The sequence below is a fragment of the Corylus avellana genome, chromosome 1 (genome assembly GCF_965113065.1).
Source record: "Corylus avellana chromosome 1, dhCorAvel1.hap1.2, whole genome shotgun sequence".
NCBI lineage: Eukaryota > Viridiplantae > Streptophyta > Magnoliopsida > Fagales > Betulaceae > Corylus > Corylus avellana.
In genome coordinates, this window is record NC_142490.1 from 5,139,422 (window position 1) to 5,164,307 (window position 24,886).

The window sequence follows — 24,886 nt, forward strand, 5'->3', positions numbered from 1 at the left end:
CTCATTACTTTTTGCTTCCCTCCAACCGGAACACCAATCCACCCACGAGAAACAGAAACGCCGTCGTTTAGTGGTATGAAGTGCATGCTTTTGAATTTCTGTTCATTTTCTTGTTTTGGTAGTTGTTAGAAATGTAAATCAGAAAGACCCTGAAAAATAAATGAGTAAAATAGTGGGGTGTTTTGTATGAGGATATGTCAATCTGGGCAATAATATTCTGAAAATATGAAAACTTTGCATTTGCTCATGTTTGTAGCTGAAAATAATGCTCATGTGTTTAGCTGAATGTTTGTAACTTTGTATCTCAGTGCTAAAAGTATTGGATGCATATGGAGACAAGTTGTTTGATTCAAGAACCCCAAAAGAAGCAGAAACTGAATGAAGAAGATGAGGACATTAATGGAAACAGCCAATGCTTAGCTGACTTACCTGAGGAAGTTCTTCGACACATCCTCTCGTTTCTTCCAACAGAAGACGCTGCTAGGACAAGCGTATTATCTAAAAGGTGGGAATATCTATGGGCTACTATTCCCAATCTAGATTTTGAACCATCCTTGCCATCTGATTTTAATGGTCGAATGGGATGGTGTAAGAGTAAGAGTAAGAGAAGGCTTTTCATGAATTTTGTGGAAAGGGTGCTTTGTCTACGTGACTCCTATGCTATAAAACAATTCACTCTCGGTTGTGATGTGCTACGTGATGCTGCTCGTGTTAATACCTGGATTTCTGCCGTAGTAAGGCATAATGTTCAAGAATTGAATATTTCCCTTTACGAAATCAAGGGAGAATTTTCACTGCCTTATTGTTTGTTTACTTGTAAGACATTGACAAGCTTACACCTTCGTATGCTCTGTATCCTCAAGCTTCCCAGTACAATTTGGTTCTCAAATCTAAAGAACTTGACTATCGAAAATGTAACATTTTCAGATGAGTACTTAACTCAACAGTTTTTCTCTGGTGGTCTGCCAATCCTTGAGAAGTTGTGTTTAACCGATTGCAGCTGGGGGGCTCTCAAGGTTGTGCGTCTTTATGCCCCCAAGATTCATTCTCTGAGTATAGACGAAGATGAGTGGCCAGATTCGAGTTATGGGGATGGTTGTCAGATTATGATTTTTGCTGTCCAACTCAAAGAATTTAAATACTCTGGTGGACTGTTCAACGACTATTGCTTAAACAATTCATTTTCACTGGAAGAGGCAAAGATCGAGGCTCTCCCTGGAAAGAAATCAGCTCAAATTGCTCATCGCATGTATAAAATTCTTATAGGGCTCTCCAACATAAAATTACTGGCACTTTCCTGTTATGTGCTTCAGGTATGGCTGCTTCTCTCTTTGTAAGTTCAAATCTTACTGTATCATATCAACGTAATGGTGGAAAAATTAAGCCCTCCTTAAACTGCTTGCATAAATTTGGTATGATAAAGCTAATGGCATATAAAGGATAGTTACCATTCTATGTTTTCATGTTATTTGAGTTGTGACAGAAGTTAGACGAGCATTCTTGTAAATGAGGAAACGGAAATGTCATGACAGAGTTTGAAATCGTTTGATCAATAATTGACAAACAATATCTATCGTATCCTGTCGTTTGGTTCTTGATGTAATGCTTGGCACTCTATAAAAGGCTTGGAAAAGGCTTCCACTCAAGGGGAACATAGTCATTGTGGTAGATGTGGTGGAATCCTACATCGATTGTCAAATTAATTACTTTAGTAATGAGAACTCTTGTTTTTTTAAACTTTTTATGATGCTCACAAATCAAGTAGTTGAAATTGAAATATAATCATGCAATACTTGATCAAGATATCAAAAGGAGAATGTATTCTATTCATGAATTAATTCATTCCTTTTTTTCTATCTTCTGTTTTAGAAAGTAATGCGACCAAATGGGGTTTGTATTTTTATAGCATTTGGAAAACCATTGGATAACTGCTACTCTGATGGTTTCTATTTGAATGATGAAAGTTTCCATATATCGTTTATGTTCTACTCTTAGGCTGTGTTATTGATGTTAAACACAAAATTCTTCTTTTGCTTGGTAAGACTTGAACCTAAGTCTCAACCCAATCCCATCCATCCAATCTCTTACTACTAAATCCATATGATTGTACCTACATTAGTGAATGATTAGAAATTACCGATTAGATTTTTGTTTAATTCTAAGTATTCTTCTAGTTGTTCATCTTGTAATTATTAATCATGCTCCACCATGATCCCATAATGCTTTTATTGCATTTGTCATTTATATTTGCTTTGTTCTTGGAAGTATTTTAATTATGTTGTATTGCTTCATCCTCTTCTTAGGTTTTGGAAGATGCAGCAGAACACCTACTTCATATGCCAATGTTCAATAACCTGACGGATTTTATTTTATATGACGGTTATTGCTCAGTAGCTTTGGACAGTGTACTGTTGATATTGCATAAATCTCCTTATCTCGAAACTCTGAAATTTTGGGAGGTGAAATTTTGGAAGGTAACTTTATTAGTATTCGATGCACCGTCATGTATCTGTTCCATCATATTGTTGATTTATCAACGTGGCTAAACCTTTGAACTCACAATGATAATTTAGGGGATCAGACGGTGGAACAACAATGATTGGATACTAGACCCAGTGCCTCCATGTTTTTTGTCCCATCTCAAGTGGATTGAAGTTGATTATTATGGACGTAGGGAGGAGCTTTCTACTGTGAAGATTTTGCTCAGGAATGCTGTTGTTTTGAATGAAATAGTTATATTTTTCCAAGAGCACTTAAGAGGGAACTTAGAAATGCAAGAGAATCTCTACAAACAGTTGATAGAGATCCCTAAAGGGTCACAAAATTGTAAAATTGTTTTGAAATTGAGCTCTTATTTTTGAAAAAAAAAAAAGGCCCTTAATTCCTCTTCTTTGTAAGATTAAAAGTATGGCTTGTTCTTCTTAGCCTGCTACCCTACCTAGGTAACTACTAACTTCTTGTTGCAGAATATTGGTTTCTGTTATTTGTGATAATTAGTTTTGAACCCTTTAAGCTTACTAGTTGATGCTAATTTTATGTGTTCAGTGTTTGTTTTTTTATTTCTGGTTGTTTTCACTTCGATTTGGTCTTGAATCTGTGTCATTTGTGATGCTGGCATTGGTAATATTATCAGTATTGTTTGGCTAATTCCACATATCTTTTATGGATGCATGTTTGGTAGTTCCTTTAACAATGGCAATGGGACCCATCTATGAAGGGCTTATGTGTGATTCTATCTTGATGGATTTAGATTTTGATTTTGATTTTGATTTAGATTTAGATTTAAAAAAGCTCAAAGAAAAAAGAAATAGATTGTACAACTGGTAATTCATATTTGCTACCACATTTGTTGATAATGAAATTTAGTACACAGAGCAAATGGGGTGGATGTTATCAGTTATGTATGCTACTTTGAAGTAACTCTTATTTTTGATCTTTTGGGTTCTAGAAAATTGATTTACCGAGTCATCTTTTTTTTACTTTTTTGGCATATTTACTTTTAAACCTGAACATTTAATGCTAATGGTGCTCTTTAGCTCTTAAACACGATCCCTTAACAGGTTGATTGTTCGGTTCGAATTCTTATAAGCTTGAGAAAGGCTTTGAGGGTGTGTTTGAATTTGATTTGGAGTTTGAGTGAGACCATTGTGTTTGCATGTAGCATGTACTACTGGGTCCTTTTTAACTTTTGATGGCAATCCGATTGTTTTACTTGAAGTAAGGGAATTCCTCGCCACTGCCTCACCAGAGGGTTTTTTTTTAGAAAAAAAAGCAAATGAGTAAAAAGCAATGGAAGAAAGAAAGGAAGATCAATTGGGAACGCTTCTGAACACTAATTGGAAGCGGTTTATTTAGCTAACAAATGTGCTTGAACATTAGCACTTTTAAAAATTTTATTAGCTTTTTAGCCATGAAAAGAAAGTAAGAAAAAGTTTGATATCCAAAATAATGGAAGCAAACTTTACTTTACTTTGTCACCACAACTTGTTTGTGTATGGGCATCTGAGAATTTTAAGGAATATTATTATGGTTCATCTGAAATTGAGTTGTATTGTTAATAGCTAGCCATATTAGGCACTCAATCTTAATCTTGTGACGAATAAATTGTTCTAGTATTTCTTCTACATCGAACACTTTCTATTATAGATAACATCTGCACTCACCAATGTCATCTTTATTGAAAGAAGTTTGAAAATCCAATTAAGAAGCACATTCCACAAAGTATATCTTTACACCTTGAACATCTTATATGGTCTATGAACTTACTTTTCATTCATATATTCTCAAGACTTGCATCAAGCCAAAAAAGAGGTGTTTTTAGTTTCGTTTTGGAGCAAGATACTCAAATTATGTCTAAAACATCACAAATATGTTTTTTAATCAAAATTTAATAGTGATACATCATTTTTGAGGGATAAAAATGAAACAAAAGTCATACTTCTAGAATTACTATGCTAAGCTCCCATTGATTGTTATCTCCAGAGAAGGAAATTTGGCTAAGTGTTATCACTATGAGATTCTATTGTAAATCTTCTCACCAATACATTGGGGCATGAATGAATATATATTTATATAAAACTCTTAAGAGCATTTTCATCACCAAAGTGTTACTTCCAGGCTTTTGATTAGAGATTATGGCGGTCAATACGTTGCCCTTGCATCTTAAATGATATGGGGGCCCTCTCCAGCATAGGCAGTCCAAGAAGACTTCCAATGCTTCTTGACTTCAACATGCCAGTAGTCATAGAATCCCAACTCATACTACTGCTATAAACCAGAAATGAAATGATGTTGCATAGGAAAAAAAATGAAAAATGCGAAAAAGAGAGAAACAAGATCTCAAGAATACCCAAGAAAAATACTGTTTTATTTGTCCTCATCAAAGGTGGAAGCATTGCTTTCAAGTAAAATTTCTATTTATACATCTTGAGTAACAGTTTTTAGCTAGATATGATAAAGAAACCAGAGTAAACATAAAAAATAAAAATAAAAAAGTAAACGAACAAGAAAGAAACGCCAGCTCAATCAAGATTGGCTAATCTTTTCAAGCGTATTATCTACAGAAATACTGCTTATCTTAAGCTCAAATCTTGATTGGACTTTTTCATTACTAGAACGTTCAATCCATTGTGTTGACATTCTCAACACGTCTTGATGAAATACTACTCTGCAACCAAATGAAAGAAGTAAGCCAAAAACAAAGGTACATGAAACAGTAATCCTAGTAGGACAAGAATAGAAAAGATAAAAAGATCATTTTAGGTTTGTATACAAAATTTACCTAAACATAAGAGTAAAAATTACATTAAGCTGATATTTATTTTAACGACTGAAATGCTCACTTCATTAAAGAATATTTTCACTAACATGTGCAAGAACTCTAAGTCTAAGTTAAATCTACAAAGCATGTTGGGGGGGGGGGGGGGGGGGGGGGGGGGGGGGGGGGGGGGTTGTCTGCCTGTTACTACATGTTGAATCCAAAGATATTCAAGTTGTTCATTTTACTCAAGTGTTTCTTTTGCTAGACCAATATAAACTCGAAGTCATAACTCCTCCATTGACGAGTCCAATCAAAATGCAAACTTTCTCATGTTCACATCTCTCTTCATCTGAAAAGAGAATGACAAAAATCTAGACTTTTAATTGTTGAAGGATGCAAAAATGGTTGACAAAGCAACCACAGTTCCAAATAGAATAAGCTAGGATGCATCTATCATAATAAAAACATTGTAGCATGGGCAGTACCCATGACACTAATGCTAAATCAACGAAAATTGGATATATACAATGTAACAATAAGTGAGAAAACTATAAAATTAGGTTATCTACATCACCATCCAATTTTTCACCAGGATAAAATCTAAAGCAGGAAAAGTGAAATTCAAGCAACTATGCTAATCTTGTCCGTAGCATGTTTAGATTACTACCTTCACAACTACAGCTTTCAACCACCACCCAGCAACAGATAAAGAGGAAGAGAACTTACGCTTCAACTTTCATGCTACAGCTACTAATGATCTGAGGGTGATTGCTGTTGCTCTGGTGCCTGTGTCCACATCTGTTGGGCCATGTAGGGATGTGACTGTTGAGCATAAATAGCTGGGTCCATCACCGGCTTACCCATGATCATCCCAGGAGTCCCAACCTGTGGTGCATGCTGAGGTGGCATATAGCAGTAAGGGAGAGCATCAGCATGCCCCCCGACAGGTATTGTTCCTCTTGGGATCGAAGCAAGTACTTCATCTTTCAGATCCTCCCTTGGCACAATGTCAACTAAGAAATCAAAGATATCAGTCCTTGTGATCGCTGCTGCAATGTCATTCTTTTGAAGTGTCCTCCTTTTATTCTCTTCAGTGTGATTCCAAGATCGCAAAGTCAACTCCAAGATGAACATTTCGCATGCCCGGGCAAATATTACCGGTGCCTCAGCTGATATCATTCTTACATCCTCGTCAGCCTTCATAATCTTCTTGATCCTTGCTAAGGGAAGGCTATGGTTCTTGAAATCAGTTACCTTCTCAATTTCTTGGTACTGATTTGCCCAAAAAGATTGGAGTTGTTGCTGAAGTTGCTGTTGTTGTTGCTGGTGGATGTGCTGATAAGCAAGTTGGTGTTGTCCAAGCTGAGCTCCAGTAGGCTGACTTGTAGATTGCATAGCCCCAACTGATGTAACAGCTGATCCATGAGTCGGCGTCCCAGTCATTTGGTTAGTCTGATATAGATTAGTGGCATATGGCAACTGAGCTCCACTACCAACCACTCCCATAGATGCGGCCTGGCTATGCCCATGCTGATCCATTTTGATCCAACTAAATAAGACAAAACTTAATGCCTCTGCTTTTAATGTAAATCAGAACAAGACAAAGAAAGTAGAATCAGACACATCTTTTGCAATACATAGTCAATATAATAATGTATCTGTTGCTCAAATAAAATGCATAAACTAAAATTGCATCATCAAGTGCAAAATCAACACTATTAAGAGAGCAGCTGGACGCTAACTTTATGACCCCCAATTATGTACGAGAGAGAACAACTGAAGTTTTGATTTAGGTTCATCAAAATTACAACATAATCTGTCAAAACAAAGCAGAACCTCTTGCTTTATCATTCAGAACCAGTTGATTAAAAAGAAGCTATTAGGTGTAGAGATTTTTTTAAAAAAATTTTAAGTAATCGAGATATCATTTTTAAGTTGCGCAGCCCCAAGTATACAATAGAAATTTAGAGATATAAACATTGAATTTTATCATACATAGAGCAATAATAAAACGGGTGTAAACAAGCAAAAAATGGGCTTTCTCTTTCCTTTTTTCTTTTTTGTTTTTTGGTAAGGGACTGGGGGTTGGGAGATAACAAACAATTTGAGATGCACTAGAAAGGTTGGAAATTCATTGCCAACACGCAAAAGTGTTATACAAACAAGTCCCTTTCTACACCTTCACTTCAAAAACAGGATACACTTCTTTCAGAAACTGTATAAAATGTCTTTAATCTAATTCTCGTGAAGTATGCTTCAAGCACCTAATTAAGCCATTGGTTCCAGAACATTTCTTCTGGTAAGAACCAGAGAAAGCTAAATTATTGAGTTTTTTTCAAATGAGAAGACCATGATTCTAGTTCAACAATCTGGAAAAACGAAAATCTCTACACAAATTTATTATGAAAATTGAAGTCAATTGAAAGACCACCCTAATGATAATAACTAAAAGATAGGAACAAGTTCTATTTAAGAAAGTCTAAAAGCAACCCCATTGGGAATGTTAAGGAATACAGACTCATCCAAACCCAAGGAGAACAAAAGAAACTCATCCATATTCAAGGAGAAATTGCACAATGATTCCTTCCTTATCACCATGCCTATAACCAGTAACCATAGATAAAACAATAATATATTTAATGCCACATATATCTGAACACCCACGAAATCTAAAGGTACTTGGACATATACCATCACCCTCCAAACAAATCTCCGGATTAAACAATAAATCTCAATTTGTGAGGATTTTCCATTACCATCTTATTGCATTCCCTTTACATTGTATGAGACTTTTGCATGTTCTCGAAATACCAAATTTTGCTCTTTCAATCAAAACTTTACCATTCATTCAAGAAACCAATAAATGAAAAAGGCCAAAAGAGCGAAACGTAACCATAAAGGTATGTAATATGCACAATTACCTCAAAGTTACCAAGCTAAACTGTTAGAAAGTTTTAAAAATAAAGAAATGGAGTTAAAAGGCAACAGACTACAAGCAGACAACTTAATGATTAAAGATAACAATAATAATGATAAGACCCTTTTTGTTGGATGAATAATAATGATATGACTGTTGAATTAAACAACAGAAAGCCAACAAAAGAAAAACCGATTAAAATAGACATTCTAATAAAAAAAATTAAAAAAACGTATCTTACAGAATATCCATATACACATACATGATACATGAATACATACATACGTACGTATATACATGCATGTTTATATTAGAGAAAGAGAGAAATTCTGTACCTTTTTACAGAAGGGTATTGCTCTGCTCCGCAAGACTGAGGGCCTGAAAAGAGAGAGGGGAAAAAAAGTAAATGAGAAAGCTTTTCAGAGATCTGTTCTATGCAATGGGAGTTCTTCTGGGTGGAAGCTATTTTTGGAAAACTTTCCCGTAGACCAAAAGATCCCAATTTTATTCGTATCAAATTTAGGGTTTGAGGGGAAAAAAAAAAAACAAAAAACAAAAAACAAAAAACAAAAACAAAAACAAAAAGGAAAAGGAAAAACAGAATCGAAGTTCTCGATGTTGTTTTCTAGGAAGGAAGTACGGACCGAAGAGAGGAAGGAAGAAAGAAACGAAAAAGCTGAGCCTGTTTTCGATTCTGACTTACGATGTCAGAACCTAACTTTTATGGGTGCCTTAAATTGTTTTCTGACAATTTTACCCTTTGTAAAATTTACTTTTTACGTTGCAGTTTTATTACCTTTTAGTAGCTCTTGACAGTTTTAACTTGGGGTTGAAGTGGGTAAATTTGATTGGGTCTGTTTGGCTGCATGCGATAGGGTGAACTGTGATTTTGGACACTAAATTCCGACGGGTTTAGATATTTTTTTTTTTTTTTTTTTAACATGTCCACACAAGAGGGCACAGGAACGGGTTTAGACTTTAGATAGGAGAGAAAGTCAGAAACAGCACGTGCCAATGATTTTGTAGTCTAATAATATTTCCTTTTTTTTTTTAACTTAAAAAACTTTCTTAAACTTTCATTCGTTTTGAAACTACCATCTAAGTTCAAAAATTATCAATTTAGAGTATCGAACTTTCAATTTCTTTTAATATTCTCATCCGTTAAGATTTTTCGTTAAATATTTTCAACTTTTTCAAAATATTCTATTTTTTTATAATAAAAAAATTGCAAAGATTAGGCGTTTGTCATGATTTAGCAAAATTTATAAAAATAATTACACCTGAATGTTTACAACTTTTTATTTTATTTTTTATAAACACACATTAGAATATTTTGATAATTTTGAAAATATTTAACGAAAAATCTTAATAGGTGAACGACATTAAAAATAAATAAAAAATGTGATACTCTAAATTGAGAATTTTAATTTCAAAAAAGTAATTTTAAAACACGTAAAAATTCATGGGAATTTTGTAATGTTTCCCTTTCTTTTTCTTTTTTTTCATTGTTCATCAATGAAGTCAATTTTGTCTGTTACAAATAAGGGACATTAGACTACAAAATTATTGGTATGCTGATTTTCATTGATGAACAATGAATTTCATTCCATTGCATGCTAATGCTAGCCGCGGAGCTTTGGGATTGAGATATAATTAAAATAATCAAATGTAATGAAAATATTAAAATAATAAAATATGATAAACACCATTCAAAATTAAATATTTTACAAAACAATATACAATGACGGACCGTGTAACACCTCGGCACATACGAATTAGGATTTTTTATAGTTCAAATGAATTAAATAATATCTTATTAGTTATATTGGAGTGGTTTTTTTGTCCCATCAAAAAATAAAAGAATAAAAATATTCTTCAAATATAACTAACTCAATACATATTACGACTAAAAGTACTTATCTAGACAACCAGAGGATTAACTGTATATAATAAATTCATAAAATAAAAATCTTTATTGCAGAAACTAAAGTACAATACAATTTAAACATAACAATGGTGTGAATCTTCCCCGTCTAACTATGCATTTGGCCTTCTAGTTCATCTAATGGGTAAGAGAAAAGCTTAGTAAGCAAAATTCTCAAGCGATCCAGACATGTAATTGGGTGTGGATTAGAATATTCACAATCGATAATTTTTACATATGCTTGATTAGTATTAGCTGTTTTAAATTTTCACTGATATCCTGATAAGACTATGTCAGACTATGATTCAGTCGGACTTAAGAGAGTGCATGCGGTTTTTACAGTCTAGACCCCTCCTGTGTAGCTAACAAGTAAGTACTATTATGGTCACGTTTATGTAGAATAGTCACAATTTGTCTCATCGACCTATCATTTTTAGAAAAAAAAAAAAAAAAAAAAAAAAAAAAGAAGTTTAATTCTGTATAGAAAAATTTTCATTTAACTCTACATAACTAAACTTGAAAATCTTATGTTCATCTTATACCATGCACTTCACATATTATTACACCATGTATGCATTAGATTGTGGGATCCAACTTTCCAGCCCAGGATCTATCAACATCCATGGTCGCAGATGTGTCGTGACTAATTGATTAACTACTCGGTGCAATCAACTTGACTCGCATAGTGATGGCCACACTCCTTTTAGTGTGGTGTGTTTCATCCCAATTTCTACCATACCGTGTCCCTTCTCTCTATTTCTTAGGCCAAATAATTATAAAAAAATTTCATCTCATTCTGGACATAATTCCCATCCAATGACTTGCCCATCAAGTTGCTCTAGAGAATGGGGGCAACTATGTTTGGCAAAGGAGTGGACTCGAAAAAGTAGACCGAAACTAGAGTAGATTTGATTGATATGAGAAAAAAAATAAAAATATTTTGTATAAAAAAGTAAAAAATTATACTTTGTAGTGATTTTTTTATTTGAATAATAATAAAAAGTGATTTGTGTGATATAAAAAGTAAAAATATTAGAGTTGATTTTGAGAATAATTTTTTGGGGTTTTGGGTTCGATCCGGTCCACTCACTCAACTAAAGGCCCATTGGCCCAAAATCAAGCTTGGCCCAAATTCAGGTATCTTATTGTCCCGTCCTTTTACTTACATTTCACCCGTATTCATATTCGGTCAATTTTTCTCTTTTAATTCACCTTTACTAATTTAAGCATGGGAGATCGTTCTGCCATTACTACCGGTGTAGCTCCAACATTGAAAAATTGACATGTGTGGTCACCATATGATTTATGATGTATCAACATTTTTTTTCCCACTTATTCATACTTGTAGTTGTATATAAAGAAAGTTAATACAATATGAGGTACCATTTTTTTCAATATCGAATATGGTAGCAGAATAACGAATTTCTTTTACTACGACCAACATCTATTTTTTCTTGAAATTTATTAGAATGAACAATATTACTATTTTTTTAATAAATATATTTCAGGAAAAATTACAGAAAAACAATGAATATTGTTTGTGTAATGTAAGGGCTTTATGCTCTTAATCTATATTCAATGAATGAATATAAAAAATTCACCTAAAAAAAATCTTTAGTGATAATTAAGGTGTATTGATATTAATAAACCTCAGTTCCAAACTTCCAAAGACAAAAATAAATAATTAATAGCATTTCTCTAATTAATAATAAAAATTAAAAATTAAAAAAGCCACATCAGCACATACGGTGGGTCGACAGTACGTGTCCTGTCCAATGACAGCATGGAACCCTTCTACTCACTTTTGAACACACCAACGCTTCATTTGACATAAAAGGCAAAATAGAAAACCTCCAAATGATATATCCTTCTGATCAATTACCCATTTCTTTCATCCCGAACCAAGAACCAGACGAAGCAGAAGAAGCAAGTCAAAGAGAGAAACCCAGAACCCAAAAGACCCAGAATAAGAGAAGAAGAAAACGAAAATGCATTCATTTGGGTACAGAGCCAACGCTTTGCTGACCTTTGCGGTGACGATCCTAGCTCTCATGTGCGCCATGGCCTCCATCTCCGACAACTTCAACCACCCCACTCCCTCTGCGCATGTTCAGGTCCCTCTCCCTTTCTTTTCCTTAATTTTCAAGTTTTTAGTGTATTATTATGTTTTTGGTAGATCTATGATTCACTTACTTGATTTATTTCTTTTGGGTTGTAGGTGTTGAACATTAATTGGTTCCAGAAGCAACCCAATGGGAACGACGAGGTAATTTTTGTTTTGTATTTTGTGGGGGTGGGTTTTCTGTATGTAATTATGAGTTAAGGTTTAAATTTGTGTGAAATATGCCTCAGACATTAACGGGTTTCGTCAGATTCGGTTTGTTTATACTTATTTGTGGTTAATTTTGGAATAAAGCGACAAACTTGTGATATACTATAGATATTGATGGGTTTTGTTTTTTGTAATTTTAAAGTATTTTGATTGTCTTTGTGAATTCCAGGTTTTTTTTTTAATCACTGTTACTTTTCGTTATATTTCTTTTTTTGGATAATTTTGTCCATTATGTGTCAGATTGTTCTGATATACTATGTACGTTAACGCGTCTCGTGGGATTTGAGTCGTATGTGTGTGAATTGAGAGTAGCATTTACGTATGGTACTATTCATTTTATTTGCGAAATTATGCAAATGATGGTCACTTTGAGGCTTATTCTCTTGATCGGTAGAGGATACTCTACATGTTTGTATATATGAATATTATTCCTCTTTGCGTGGGTACATGTTTGCAAAATTCCTATGAGCTTTGGACTTAGTAGGTTGGTCAGTTGATAATCACCACCTGGAGTAACATGTCTCTATAGTATGTGTGGATCAAATAAGAACGTCATGACTATCATGTTTTACCAAGATATTTGTCGTGTTTTTATTTCTTCTAAAGGAGGGTGTCAATTTGTAGTCTATTAGTTTCTGGTGTTAAAAATGCATTGCACAGGTAAAATGCTTGTGACCTAGTAAAATCTGGTCAGTTCACCTATGCTGGTTTGCTAGACTTTAACGTAGCGCATATCCTTAATTAGCTTCTAAATATTTTTCCTTACCTGCTTTCTATGTTTCAAACCTAATGCCTGCCACGTATCATTCTCGCTAAATCAAGTATTGAGGGCTTATAGAGCAACAAATCTTGTTGGAGGCTGCCAGAACTTTGAAGGAGGATGCCATAGAGGTAGAACATCTCTGCATGCATTGTCATAGTTAGGTAGACCAAATCAGAGTGTGCATAATATAAACCACCTTTCAGCAAAGGGTGATGGGATCTGCCGTTTCTCCTATCATTTAGAATAGAGGCAAATGTGAAGTCAGCACAGTTGACTTATGTATTAGTAACTTTCTAGGGATTTCACATTTGGAGATGCTTCTGATGCCCAATAATCTAAACAGATTTACTGGAAAGGGCTTGGAACAAATATTTTCAATAAGATTTGAAAGCAAAAAACCATTAGATTTAGGGAGAAAAGTTTGATCTTGAAGAAGGAAGGAGGTTAGTAAGCCTTTTGAAGGATTTTAGAAGGGATGATATTCTTTTGCTGCTTATTAGGCTTATGATTTTTTGGTCAGTCTTGAAGTAACTACTGTTGGCTTTTTAAGTGAGAAGATTAGATAGCACCTTTCCTTCTTAACCGCTACTCAAAACCTCTGAGGTGTACATTAAGGTTCAGTTTTCTTCACTAATGAGATCTACTTGATTTAACTTCATGAGGGAAATTGTCTTTAACCTATGTTGTTTGAAGCTTCTTGTCAATCCTTTGTTAGTCTGTTTGATGCTCACATACTGAGACTAACTATTGACGTTGGGGGAGGTTATCAACATGTCATATTAATGTAAATGATTTTAATTAAGCTGGTGGATACTTTTGACATATTTATGGTAGAAACAGATCCTTCTATCTGAAGTGATTGATTAGGACGGGAGGTCAGGAGCTCTAAATTTTTTAAAGCTAAATGTCTTCTAAAGTAGATGACCCTTTGGTTGAGAAATTTAGTCTACGTATGTGGAATAATCCAGAACTGAAAAACTTGTTTAGTAGGGTTAGACAATGATCCACTGCTCTCTTTGTCCCATTCTCTTCTCTTCCTGCTCATTAGTTTTTTGTTGTTTTATTTTAAAATTTTAGTGCCTTATTAATAACCCTTTTTCTTAAAATATATATATATATATATATATATATATATATATATATATATATATATTAAACGTGTTATAATTCCACATAAAACTCCAATAATCAACTGTTCTATTTGAAGTAACGAGTCTTCCATTTTTGTGCAGGTCAGCATGACATTGAATGTATCAGCTGACTTACAATCATTGTTTACGTGGAATACAAAGCAGGTTAACCATTTGATAAATTCTTGTGTTTTACTTTGGAGATGATTCTTAGTCCATGTTTTACAGGTTGTTTTTAGTTGTATTTGTGTACAAAAGATAATTCTTTGGAATAACGTTTGAAATGCTATTGAATAAAATGATGTTAATATCTGAAGTACGATTATGGGGCTCGGACTAAGAGGATTGAGTTCCCACCATTTTAGGTGTCCCTTGTGTATATGTTAAAGATTGATTTAACTGTATGGAAAGTTTTTTGAATTCTTAAAATTGCTTGGAGGCTCATTCTGATTTTTTGTCAAGTAATTTGAAAAAAGAGAGAATGGATGAAGGCCTATTAAGCATAATTTTTCGTCCACCTCAACAGGAGTACTCTCAATGGTTGCTCATTCTGAAGTACAAATATGCAGCGCTAAACTAGATGATTTAGATTAATTTCATTGTGCAGAGAGTTTTTCATATTTATTTCTTTCCCATGAGTTTCTTTAAGTTCTAAGTAATACACAGCAAACTTATTCATATAAATGGGATGCATAATTATAACTACTTTTTACTGAATTTTAGTCTATTATTCTTTTATAGTAACGTAATAAGTTTAAAGCTGATTTAGATTTTTGATTTACTATATTTTTGCAGGTTTTTGTATTCTTAGCTGCTGAGTATGAAACCCCCAAGAATTCGTTAAATCAGGTAAGCATAGGCATTTGGTGCATTTAATATTTTGAAGCATCTCCATATCTTGTACTGAAATTCTATGTTATAAATTTTCACTTTGAAATTGTTCGTCTTTTATCTTTCCCCATAACATATTTCCGTGCTATTACAGATTGTATAGCATGTCACATTTGCTAGTGTTTCATATTCCAGGATTTTGCTGCACAAATATTGTGTCTATCAATTGAATTGTTTTTGAAATGTCATTTTGCAGATTTCCCTTTGGGATGGCATTATTCCTTCTAAAGAGCATGCAAAGTTCTTGATTCATACCTCAAACAAGTATCGTTTCATTGATCAAGTATGCCACCTTCATGTTGTGTTCTTAATAGTTTCCATCAACTTGCATCAAGCCTACTTTAGCCGTTTCTTGGCTTCAAAGAAAATTAATACATTTTTTTTTTTCTTTCTCTTTGAGCAGGGAAGCAATCTCCGTGGTAAAGAATTTAACCTAACATTGCATTGGCATGTCATGCCCAAGACTGGCAAGATGTTTGCTGACAAAATTGTCATGCCCGGATACCGCTTGCCAGAGGAATATAGATGAGTGTCTTGTGTATGTTGCTGTAACTTTAGCCTTTTTGTATGAGGCCATAAAAGGTCAGCTGAATTAGTAGTGCAGAAGCAGGCAAAGTTACATGTTTTTAGAATTTGAGGAAATGAATATTGCTTGGACTTTTAGACGCACAAAATATTGTTGCCAGTAATCAGTTTCTTGCTCTTTCCTTGGAGGATTGTTTTTGCCCCCACTGTCTCACAAGGCATACATATAAAACCCACATGAACACGTTTATTTCTACAGCCTGTAGAAATAAAACCACAGTTGCTAGTCAATAATGGAATTGATTGGTGGAATTATTTTTTGGACCACTGGATTTATGATGTTCTTCATTTCCTTGGATGGATACTAGCAATTTCTGAATGAAACTTTAGTGTGGGAATTTTGATAGGATTTAACGGAAAATAATAATGGATGGAGATATTGCAAAAATTTAAAAGTTCAATATCCTAATGTTAAAACGGGGGAATTTTTGTAAAGTTTTTTCAAAAAAATATTAATAACCAACCCTAAAAATAAAACATTTACTTTTATGTCACATAAAACACTTACTTATTTTGCAAACGTTCTCAAGGTGGAGGTGTGAGTTTACAACCTAGGAAGCTAATGAGGCGGCACATCGGCTTGCGAAGGCAACCATTGCAAATGTCAATGATAGAATATGGAGGGATCACACTTCAGATTGTATTAGTGATGTTGTTTTAATGGAGCAATTAGCTTCATCTCTTTGATTGTAGTTGGAGCTTTCTGTTCCACCTTCTGATCTGTTATCAATGATAGTCATCAATTTTTCTCAAAAAAAAAAAAACAAAAAACCCACAATGCAAAATACATTAACAATAGAGTAGATTCATTTTCTATATATATATATATATATATATATATCACTTAAAGAATTTTATTGACAATACTTGAATATATCCATATTATCAGAAGAATAATTTTTAAAATAAAAAATAAAAAAAAATTTATTTAGTTAATATTTAAATATAAAAAAAAAATCTCACTTAAATTTGTTATTCAAGCCTTAAAATATAGGAAAAAAATGTAAAATTAATCCATATGGTTACACCGATTTGCAATAAGTTTCATAAGAATTAAAAAATAGCTTATAACTCCATGTGATAAGCATAAATGATAAATAAGTCTCAGCCCCGAACTTCCGTTTGAAATTTGGATGAAAATTGTCAAAAGTGCTACATTAGTCCTAACAATAATGCGACACATGTTCCTTATAATAAATAATATGATATCCTAAACGTTCAAAGGGTCATTTCTTTTTGTTTTTAGAACTTGTTTTTATATTTATATATTTTTATTAGAAAAGACACTTATTATTTTATTATTGATGCTGCGTGACAATTCCATCAAAATTTCAAAAGAAAATTGAGAGCAGATATATATATATATATATATATATATATATATATATATATATATATTTTGTTATCCCTAAATTGTATAGAGCGCCCGGTTAGTTATTGCATAATTGAAGTTCTGATATAGTATTGAACCGGTGGAGGATATCCTATTCCCAGGGGAGAGTGTGGCACTCAAAAGATCCAAACAGAACCCTACTGCGTTCTCAACCTGTAAGCTCCACGGAGACCCGTAAAACCAGACTCCGCCCCGAAAGCTTTTCCCCTAGCAGGCTAGCACAGTCCTATTCGTTTTCTCTTTCTCTGTCTCCTTCACACGAATCAAAGGTACCAAACCCTAATCTTTCTCTCTGTCCATGTATGGTTGTTATAATAGAATTATGAGATTAGCTTATGTTCTGTTTGGTTACCGAGAAAGTGTAGGAAACGGCGAAAGGAACTAAAACTTTGAATTATCATCTTTGTGATGTACTTGGAAGCTAAAATTGAACAAAACTTGAGCTGGAATTTTTACTAAACAGAAACCAGAAGACAGTGTGCCGCACAGAATTGAACATTCTCCCTTTCCTTTCTTTTTCTTTCGGGCGACAAACAGAGTGTTAATATGTAGAATTTGAGCTCATATTGTACGTGTTCTCTCAATTAGCTTCATTTTGTCACTGCTTTGTGTTTGAGTTGTTATTTTGTGATTGTAGAAATGCTAATTTAGCAGTAGATAAACATAACGGTACACAAGCTTTGTGAATTTTGCTCTGGGTTTTCATCTTCTGAGAGCCTCCCAAATGGCATATTAAGTGAAGTTTTAATTTTCCTTTCTTTCTTTTCTCTTCGGTTTTCTCAGCAACCATACAATGGGTGAGTATTGCCATTTTAGTATATATCCGTGTATTTTCTTCGTATGATCACTAGGTATAGTCTAAATTGTAGTCTTATGACTTTTGAAATGTTGAACACGCCTAAATAGGGTGCAAACACTGATCATGCGCTTTAGGTGATCTTTTTAAGCGTATATTTGTCAGTGTTACTGAAGACTAGATTTGAATCATCCTCCGTGGATTGAGGAAGCACAATTAAAGGGCACTATAGGTAGAATGATAATCTCAATGTTGTAGGGGAAGGAATGGGCACCCAAATGCCTACGAGCAGTGATCGTACAAGGACAAATTGGACGCCAGAAATGGAACGCTATTTTATTGATCTTTTGTTAGATCAAGTGCATAGGGGGAATAGGATGGGCCATACATTCAACAAACAAGCTTGGACTGATATGCTGACAATGTTCAATGCGTATTTTGGATCTCCATATGATGAAAAGGTCTTGAAAAGTCATTACACTAATTTGTGGACGCAATTCAACGATATAAAGAATCTTCTTGATCAGAATGGATTCTCCTGGGATGATACTAAACAAATGGTCGTAGCCAGTCATCCTGTTTGGGATGCCTACATCAAGGTGCATTGCTTTTTTTGTTCATGTGTTCTTTTGATCTCTACCTTAGAAAGAAAGTTAATTGACGTAGTATAGATGCAGGCTCATCCAGAGTCACAGTCCTACAGAAATAAAGCCTTGATGAACTTCAATGATTTGTGCTTGATATATGCACACACAGCAGCAGATGGAAGATACAGCCGATCAAGTCATGATGTAGACTTTGACGATGACATTCAAGCAGTGAATATTGGTGTGTTTTTATGTCCCGTCATGGATCTGCAGAAATGTTGCTTTTGTCATTGGCAATGAAATGTATCCTATTGGTATTGTGCTTATATTTAGCCTATTTTGGCTGGTGATTAATTTTCTTATACAAAGATCTAATTCTTTATTTATTTATTCATTTGCTTTTGTTATTATAGAGTATGCATAAAACAAGAAATAGTCACAAGCGACCAACTCCCCCCCCAAAAAAAGAAAAGAAAAAAAGGGAGTGGGGTAGAAGGGACTATACTCTAGAATTTCAAAAAATCCGAAGAAAATGGCCTTTTGCACCATCTTCAAATCATATTTACCCTAATCTCGCTCTCAGCAAATCTTTGGGCAGTCTGGTTGTTAGGTAATGCACTAATAGATGATTATAAGCTAAGCTAATTATAACCCAAGAAGTCCTACCTATCAATAAGTGTTGTAATTGTTTTGCAAACTTGCCCTCACTATGAGAACAAGGAGCTTGGCTTTGTGAAATTCGACCATTCCTGATGGTTTTTTTTTCTGGAAATGACTATATTTTATTTCATTTCTTGCTTCATTAACTAACTAGGAACTAAATGCAGTAAAACTGACTTTTATTATATATATTCTCTGTAGCTTTATAGTAATGTGAATTTCAAGAAGTATCATCTGTTCTTAATGAATAAAAGCTACTTTTATTGATTAATTAATTATTGTAGGTGTTGGAATGAATAGCCTTGCCCCTGCAAGTAAAGAGCATTCAAATAAAGACTGGACGCTAGCCAAGGACCGTTGCTTTGTCAAGCTTATGCTGGCCCAACTTAGAAAAGGCAACAAGGTCCGTAATACATTCAAAAAACAAGCATGGCAAGATATGCTCACCTTGTTCAATGGAAAATTTGGTTCTACATACAGCAAAAGTTTCTTAAAACACCGTTATAAGAAATTATTAAGGTACTATACTGATATGAAGAGTCTGCTTGAGGTAAAAGGATTTTCTTGGGATGAAAAGCAACAAAAGATAGCAGCAGCCAGTTATGTCTGGGATAATTACATCAAGGTATGCTATTGTATCCATTAGGTTATTGGAATTGATTTTTACCTTGCTTTACGCTTAGAGTTGCTGCTGTAGGCACACCCAGATGCACGTCAATATAAGAAGAAGACCTTGCTAAACTATAGAGATTTGGAATTGATATTTGGAAATGGAGTCAGCAATGGGCATTGCAGTCATTTGCAGCGAGGGAAAAACTTTGAAGATGACATCATACAGATTAAGACTGGTAAGGTTCATTTTTTTGAGTGTAATTTGTTGGAGGACCTTTAATGACTTAGTGTACAACATGTATTCCTATGGATACTTCTCTTCAATTTCTTAATAAAATTATTTACTTATCAAAATAAGAGTGCTGGGGTTCATGTCTGCAATAGGAGTTTTATTGATTGTCAGGCTTAACACTTCGGATAATGGTGTGGTGCCCAGTAGGGATTTAAAATTCATAAATCTGGAATTTTATTAGACACAGTTTTAATTGGAGTGAAAGATATACCGTATAATATTTTCCTATTAATGTGTGCTTTCCTTTAGTGGAAATTGAATTTTAAGGTTCTAGTTTTTCCATTACATGCTGTAAGCATGACCAGTTGTTAGTTATGTTAATAGTTTCTTTAAATTTTCCCCTGGCACTCGAGACTTATTGAGCTGTAAGCATTGTTATGTGCCAAGAGCAATGCTATCAGCTAATGTTGAGAAATTAGATGAATTACATTAAGTCAATGATGATAAGCATGTGCTTCTGGCATAATATATATTTGAAACTCATAAATATTTTGTTGAATGAATAAGTTATCCCTGTAAATCAGTTTTATCATCCCTGCAGGTGAAGAAAGGAGGGAGCATTCCTCTGCTGGTAATGAATCTCTGAAAATGAGCTGGACATCACCAATGGATCGTTACCTCATTGAATTGTTACAAGACCAGGTGCTTAGAGGGAATAAAATTGGTCATGGATTTGTAGCTGAGGCTTGGATTGAAATGGTCAGATTGTTCAATGTGAAATTTGGAACTCGCTATGACAAAGATCTTCTGAAGAATAGATACAGATATTTGAGGCAGCAATATAATGACATCAAGGTTCTTCTTGAACAGAGTGGGTTTTCTTGGGATGAAACAGGAGAAATGGTAATTGCTGAGGATTATGTCTGGGATTCGTATACCAAGGTGAGTTGCCATCTACACATTCTTGTATTTTTTAGATATTTGTTTTATTATGTGGCTTATGTATAATATATACAGGTGCATCCCAATGCTCTGTCTTATAGAGATAAATCTGTCCCAAGCTATCACAAATTATGTGTTATATATGGTGAAGAAGTTTCTAATGGAAGATACAGCATTTCGGTATGCAGTGCAGACCTTGACAGTGAAGACCGTGATTTGATGATTGGTATGTTTTTATTTTTTTCAGCAGTTTAATACTTCCCAATTCATTTAAGAATGGTCTTGTGTGCTTCTTGTTTCCATTTTGTTCTTAACCTATAATATAAGTTTTCTTTCAGTTCCATTATCTTTTCTGTTGATTGCTATCCCAGTTCTGATGTCCCAGAACCCATATAATTCTCAAATCAAATAATTTTACTTTATTTAAAAGGGTTGTTGACCAGGCTAGTCTTTTCTGATTTGTGTAACTTTGGCTAAAAGGAGAGTGGAACCCCAGCATTTATTTATTATTTATTTATTTATTTTTAAAAAAAGAATTATCATTTCTGATTATTGAACATATCATTTCTGAAATACATGTTTATTTTTGCATTAATTTACAAAATCTCTGGTTTGTGAAAGGAGAGGACATCCAAGGATGTGAAGACAGTGATTGTTCAAGAACAGACTGGACACCCTCAATGGACCGTTATCTCATTGATGTTATGCTAGAGGAAGTGCGTAAGGGGAAGAAGATCGATCTCATTTCCAACAATCAAGCATGTATAGATATGCTTATGTTGTTCAAGGACAGATTCGCTCTACAACATGACAAAGATTTTCTGAAGAGTCATTATAGAAGCTTGGAAAAGCAGTACTATGATATGAAAATTCTTCTGGACCACAGAGGGTTTTCATGGGATGAAACACGGCAAATGGTCACAGCTTTTGATGATGTTTGGGATGCTTATTTAAAGGTGCATTGTCAACTTATCTTAGTCTTATACGTCAGTTTCAATTATATTTGGCTGACACTTCCATGTATGGGTAGGAAAACCCAGATGCAAAATCATACAGAACCAAGTCAAAGCCAAATTACAATGATTTGAGCTTGATTTATGGAAATCCAGCTTCTTATGGAGGGTGTAACCAAGCAGGTCGGGATTTTGGCTGTAATGGTGTTGGTGAGACTTTGTTTTTGACAAGCAATCTGCAGGATCTGTTTTTTTTTTTTGCACCCCCCCCCCCCTCTCTCTCTCTCTCTCTCTCTCTCAATAGTGGACTGTAGTCAATGAGCAATTAGTTTTCGGCATTCAACGTGTTTGAATGTATGTGTGATAATTTATATTGCATTGATTACAATATGATTTTGTCAAGAGAGATGTGTTTAAATCCTTTCTTGAAACTTACCTGCCTTCAGGCCAAGGAAAAAAAAATTGTCGGAGTCAAAATAAGCCTTTTGTTTTCTTTCTAATGAGTAAATAGAGATTATTTTTACCCATATTTACATTGTTTTAGTATTTTCTGAAGGCCCCAGACTTAACAATAGCAATCAGTGGAGAACTGATTGGACACCTTCGATGGACCGATATTTTATTAATCTAATGTTAGAGCAAGTTCGCGACGGAAGTATGGTTTATCATAAATTTGACAAACTAGCCTGGAGTGACATGGTTGCAAAGTTTAGTGCAGAATTTGGGTCTCAGCATGACAAAGATGTCCTGAAAAGTCGTTTTATGAATTTGAGGAAGCGATTCAATGACATGAAAACTCTACTTGACCTGAGTGGATTTGCTTGGGATGAAATGCAGCAGATGATAACTGCTGAAGAGGATCTCTGGGATTCTTATGTCAAGGTGCTCCTTTCTTTTGAATTCCCATTGCATAAACATTCTTTTTGGTCTCATTGGCTTACAGATAGTTTTGCAGGAACACCCTGATGCACGAACATACCGTAATAGAACTCTCCCGAATTTCAATGATTTGTTTTTGATATACGGGAATGGCAAATTTGGCAAAAGGAAAAATTACTCAAGTCACACTATGGATGCTGAGGACTATAAGCAGGGAGTAAATATTGGTGCGTCTCTCCTATTTGCACTACTAACTATAGGTAGACAAGATTGGCACAATTCAATTTAGGACTCACTCAAAGGTTTTGGGTTACATGCATAATTATAGAAAAGCCGGGCAAAAACAGCACTAGCATGTTTGATTAAAGGTGCAATAGTTGTCCATTTGCTAGTATGGTTAATGTAACAAGTATTAATTACTACATTATTTTTTCCCGAGAGTGTCATATAAAAGCAGTGAAATCTATGCATTCCAAGTAATGTTTGAAATTATTGATTTTGTTAAACAGTATGAAAAAACTTAATTATTTTCTTTTTTCTTTGGTACGATATGGCTGTAGAATAAACTCTCTCATGTAATGAAAGATATTTTGAAGTTGTAGGTGAAGAGGATGACCAATCCCCTGTTAATAGTGAGCCTCTGAAGATTAACTGGACAAGGCAAATGGATCAGTATTTTATTGACCTTATGTTAGAGCAGCTGCACAGAGGGAATAAGATTGGTCATACATACAATGAGCAAGCTTGGACTTGGATGATTGCATCATTCAATAAAAAATTCGGACTTTTTTGTGACAAAGATGTATTACAAGATCGGCATTTGAGCTTGATGAAAGTGTATACGGATGTCATGGATCTCCTCAATTGGAATGGCTTTGCTTGGGATGGAAGTTACCAAATGGTGACAGCTGATGATGAAGTTTGGGAAGCTTATATCAAGGTGCAATTCTTTATTCATTGTTGATGTTGCTAGGACTAAGGAGAGTAATGCTAGAAGTCACTCTTGTATTACTCCACAAATGATGTGGCTTTTAAAATCACCATTAAGTTTGTGATTGATCACTATTGAATTTTGATCATATGGCGATTTTAAAAGTCACATCATTCACAAGAGAGACTTCTAACATTATTCGGACTTAAGGGTGTTCCCTTTCTGTTTTCTCTGATTATCACTAAAGATCACCCCACAGTATGGTACACAAACTCACACTTAAACAAAATTTATTTTCTTCGTTCTTTTTGTTCCCCCTCTCCGCCCAATTGACTGAACATGATCATACTGATTGTTGAACATTGAACTGGATAATTAGGTTGGCTTTCACTTAAAAATGATATTTTGCAGGAGCATCCAGATGCAATTTCATACAAAGACAGAATCTTAGATGGTTACTGTGATTTGTGCTTGATTTTTGGTAATGAATGTAAGAATGGCAGATCAAGTTGTTTCGACATGAAAATGGAAGTCAATAATAATACCAGTGGGATGGAGATTGATGGTATCTTTGGAGATATGCAATCTCCAGCTAGGGAGGCTCATAAGAGAAAAAAGCGGAAATCTGCAACTTTGTCAACCTCATCATGCACAAAAAAATTTCAAAGAATCATCAAGGAGGAGACACAAGAAGCAGTTGAGGATAAGCCATGTGTAGTCAAAGCATTCGTGGGAAGTGAAGAGGACAAGGATTACAGCTCAATAGAATGTATTGTTGCAGCACTTCAAACTGTTCCAGACATGGATGACGGCCTCTTTTTGGAGGCTTGTGAACTCTTAGAAGATGAGAGAAAGGCCAAGATGTTCGTCGCCATGGATGTCACAGCGCGGAAGAAGTGGTTACTCAAAAAGCTTCGATGGTAGCCGATTTGGGTTTTGTTAGTATTAGAATTTTGGTACGCTTTTGAAGTCTCGTGTATGTAAATAAGATCAAATATTAATGTAAAGGCTTTATTATTATTATTATTATTTTTTAATGTAATATCCCCATATGATTTAAAAAGAGATTTACTTCTTCATCCTTGATAACCCATCCTAT

The 24,886-nt window shown here is 34.3% G+C and overlaps 4 protein-coding genes across 8 annotated transcripts; 3 read left to right on the plus strand and 1 right to left on the minus strand.

Moving 5' to 3' along the window:
* The first annotated feature begins 329 nt into the window (after window positions 1-329).
* LOC132168951 (F-box/LRR-repeat protein At4g14103-like) lies at window positions 330-2,861 on the plus strand. The gene is made up of 3 exons (XM_088517292.1): window positions 330-1,313; window positions 2,304-2,459; window positions 2,574-2,861. Exons 1-3 carry the CDS (start codon window positions 330-332, stop codon window positions 2,859-2,861), a joined length of 1,428 nt encoding a protein of 475 aa, XP_088373418.1.
* A 1,985-nt stretch (window positions 2,862-4,846) lies between these two features.
* LOC132172078 (nuclear transcription factor Y subunit C-3) lies at window positions 4,847-8,888 on the minus strand. Of its 3 annotated transcripts, none has more exons than XM_059583514.2 (4): window positions 8,822-8,888; window positions 8,513-8,555; window positions 5,987-6,834; window positions 4,847-5,162 (listed from the first exon to the last, which is right to left on the minus strand). In XM_059583514.2, the coding sequence occupies exon 3, from the start codon at window positions 6,797-6,799 to the stop codon at window positions 6,011-6,013; it is 789 nt and encodes a 262-aa protein (XP_059439497.2). In that variant the 5' UTR covers window positions 6,800-6,834; window positions 8,513-8,555; window positions 8,822-8,888; the 3' UTR covers window positions 4,847-5,162; window positions 5,987-6,010. The 3 variants fall into 3 exon arrangements, with proteins under 3 accessions (XP_059439497.2, XP_059439496.2, XP_059439498.2); XM_059583513.2 differs by having other exon boundaries at window positions 4,847-5,167; XM_059583515.2 differs by having other exon boundaries at window positions 4,847-5,167; window positions 5,987-6,809; window positions 8,822-8,875.
* Window positions 8,889-11,944: 3,056 nt separating this feature from the next.
* On the plus strand, window positions 11,945-15,930 carry LOC132171098 (signal peptidase complex subunit 3B). Of its 2 annotated transcripts, XM_059582323.1 has the most exons (6): window positions 11,945-12,215; window positions 12,320-12,367; window positions 14,429-14,491; window positions 15,122-15,175; window positions 15,414-15,500; window positions 15,621-15,930. In XM_059582323.1, the coding sequence occupies exons 1-6, from the start codon at window positions 12,090-12,092 to the stop codon at window positions 15,744-15,746; spliced, it is 504 nt and encodes a 167-aa protein (XP_059438306.1). In that variant the 5' UTR covers window positions 11,945-12,089; the 3' UTR covers window positions 15,747-15,930. The 2 variants fall into 2 exon arrangements, with proteins under 2 accessions (XP_059438306.1, XP_088375350.1); XM_088519224.1 differs by having other exon boundaries at window positions 15,414-15,930.
* Window positions 15,931-17,319: 1,389 nt separating this feature from the next.
* On the plus strand, window positions 17,320-24,859 carry LOC132171114 (uncharacterized). 2 transcript variants are annotated; one of them, XM_059582341.2, is made up of 13 exons: window positions 17,320-17,464; window positions 18,250-18,590; window positions 18,663-18,819; window positions 19,523-19,863; window positions 19,936-20,086; window positions 20,684-21,024; window positions 21,100-21,250; window positions 21,646-21,980; window positions 22,055-22,187; window positions 22,534-22,859; window positions 22,933-23,083; window positions 23,459-23,796; window positions 24,199-24,859. In XM_059582341.2, exons 2-13 carry the CDS (start codon window positions 18,258-18,260, stop codon window positions 24,709-24,711), a joined length of 3,270 nt encoding a protein of 1,089 aa, XP_059438324.2. In that variant the 5' UTR covers window positions 17,320-17,464; window positions 18,250-18,257; the 3' UTR covers window positions 24,712-24,859. The 2 variants fall into 2 exon arrangements, with proteins under 2 accessions (XP_059438324.2, XP_088366489.1); XM_088510363.1 differs by having other exon boundaries at window positions 18,669-18,819.
* The last annotated feature ends 27 nt before the right edge of the window (window positions 24,860-24,886 follow it).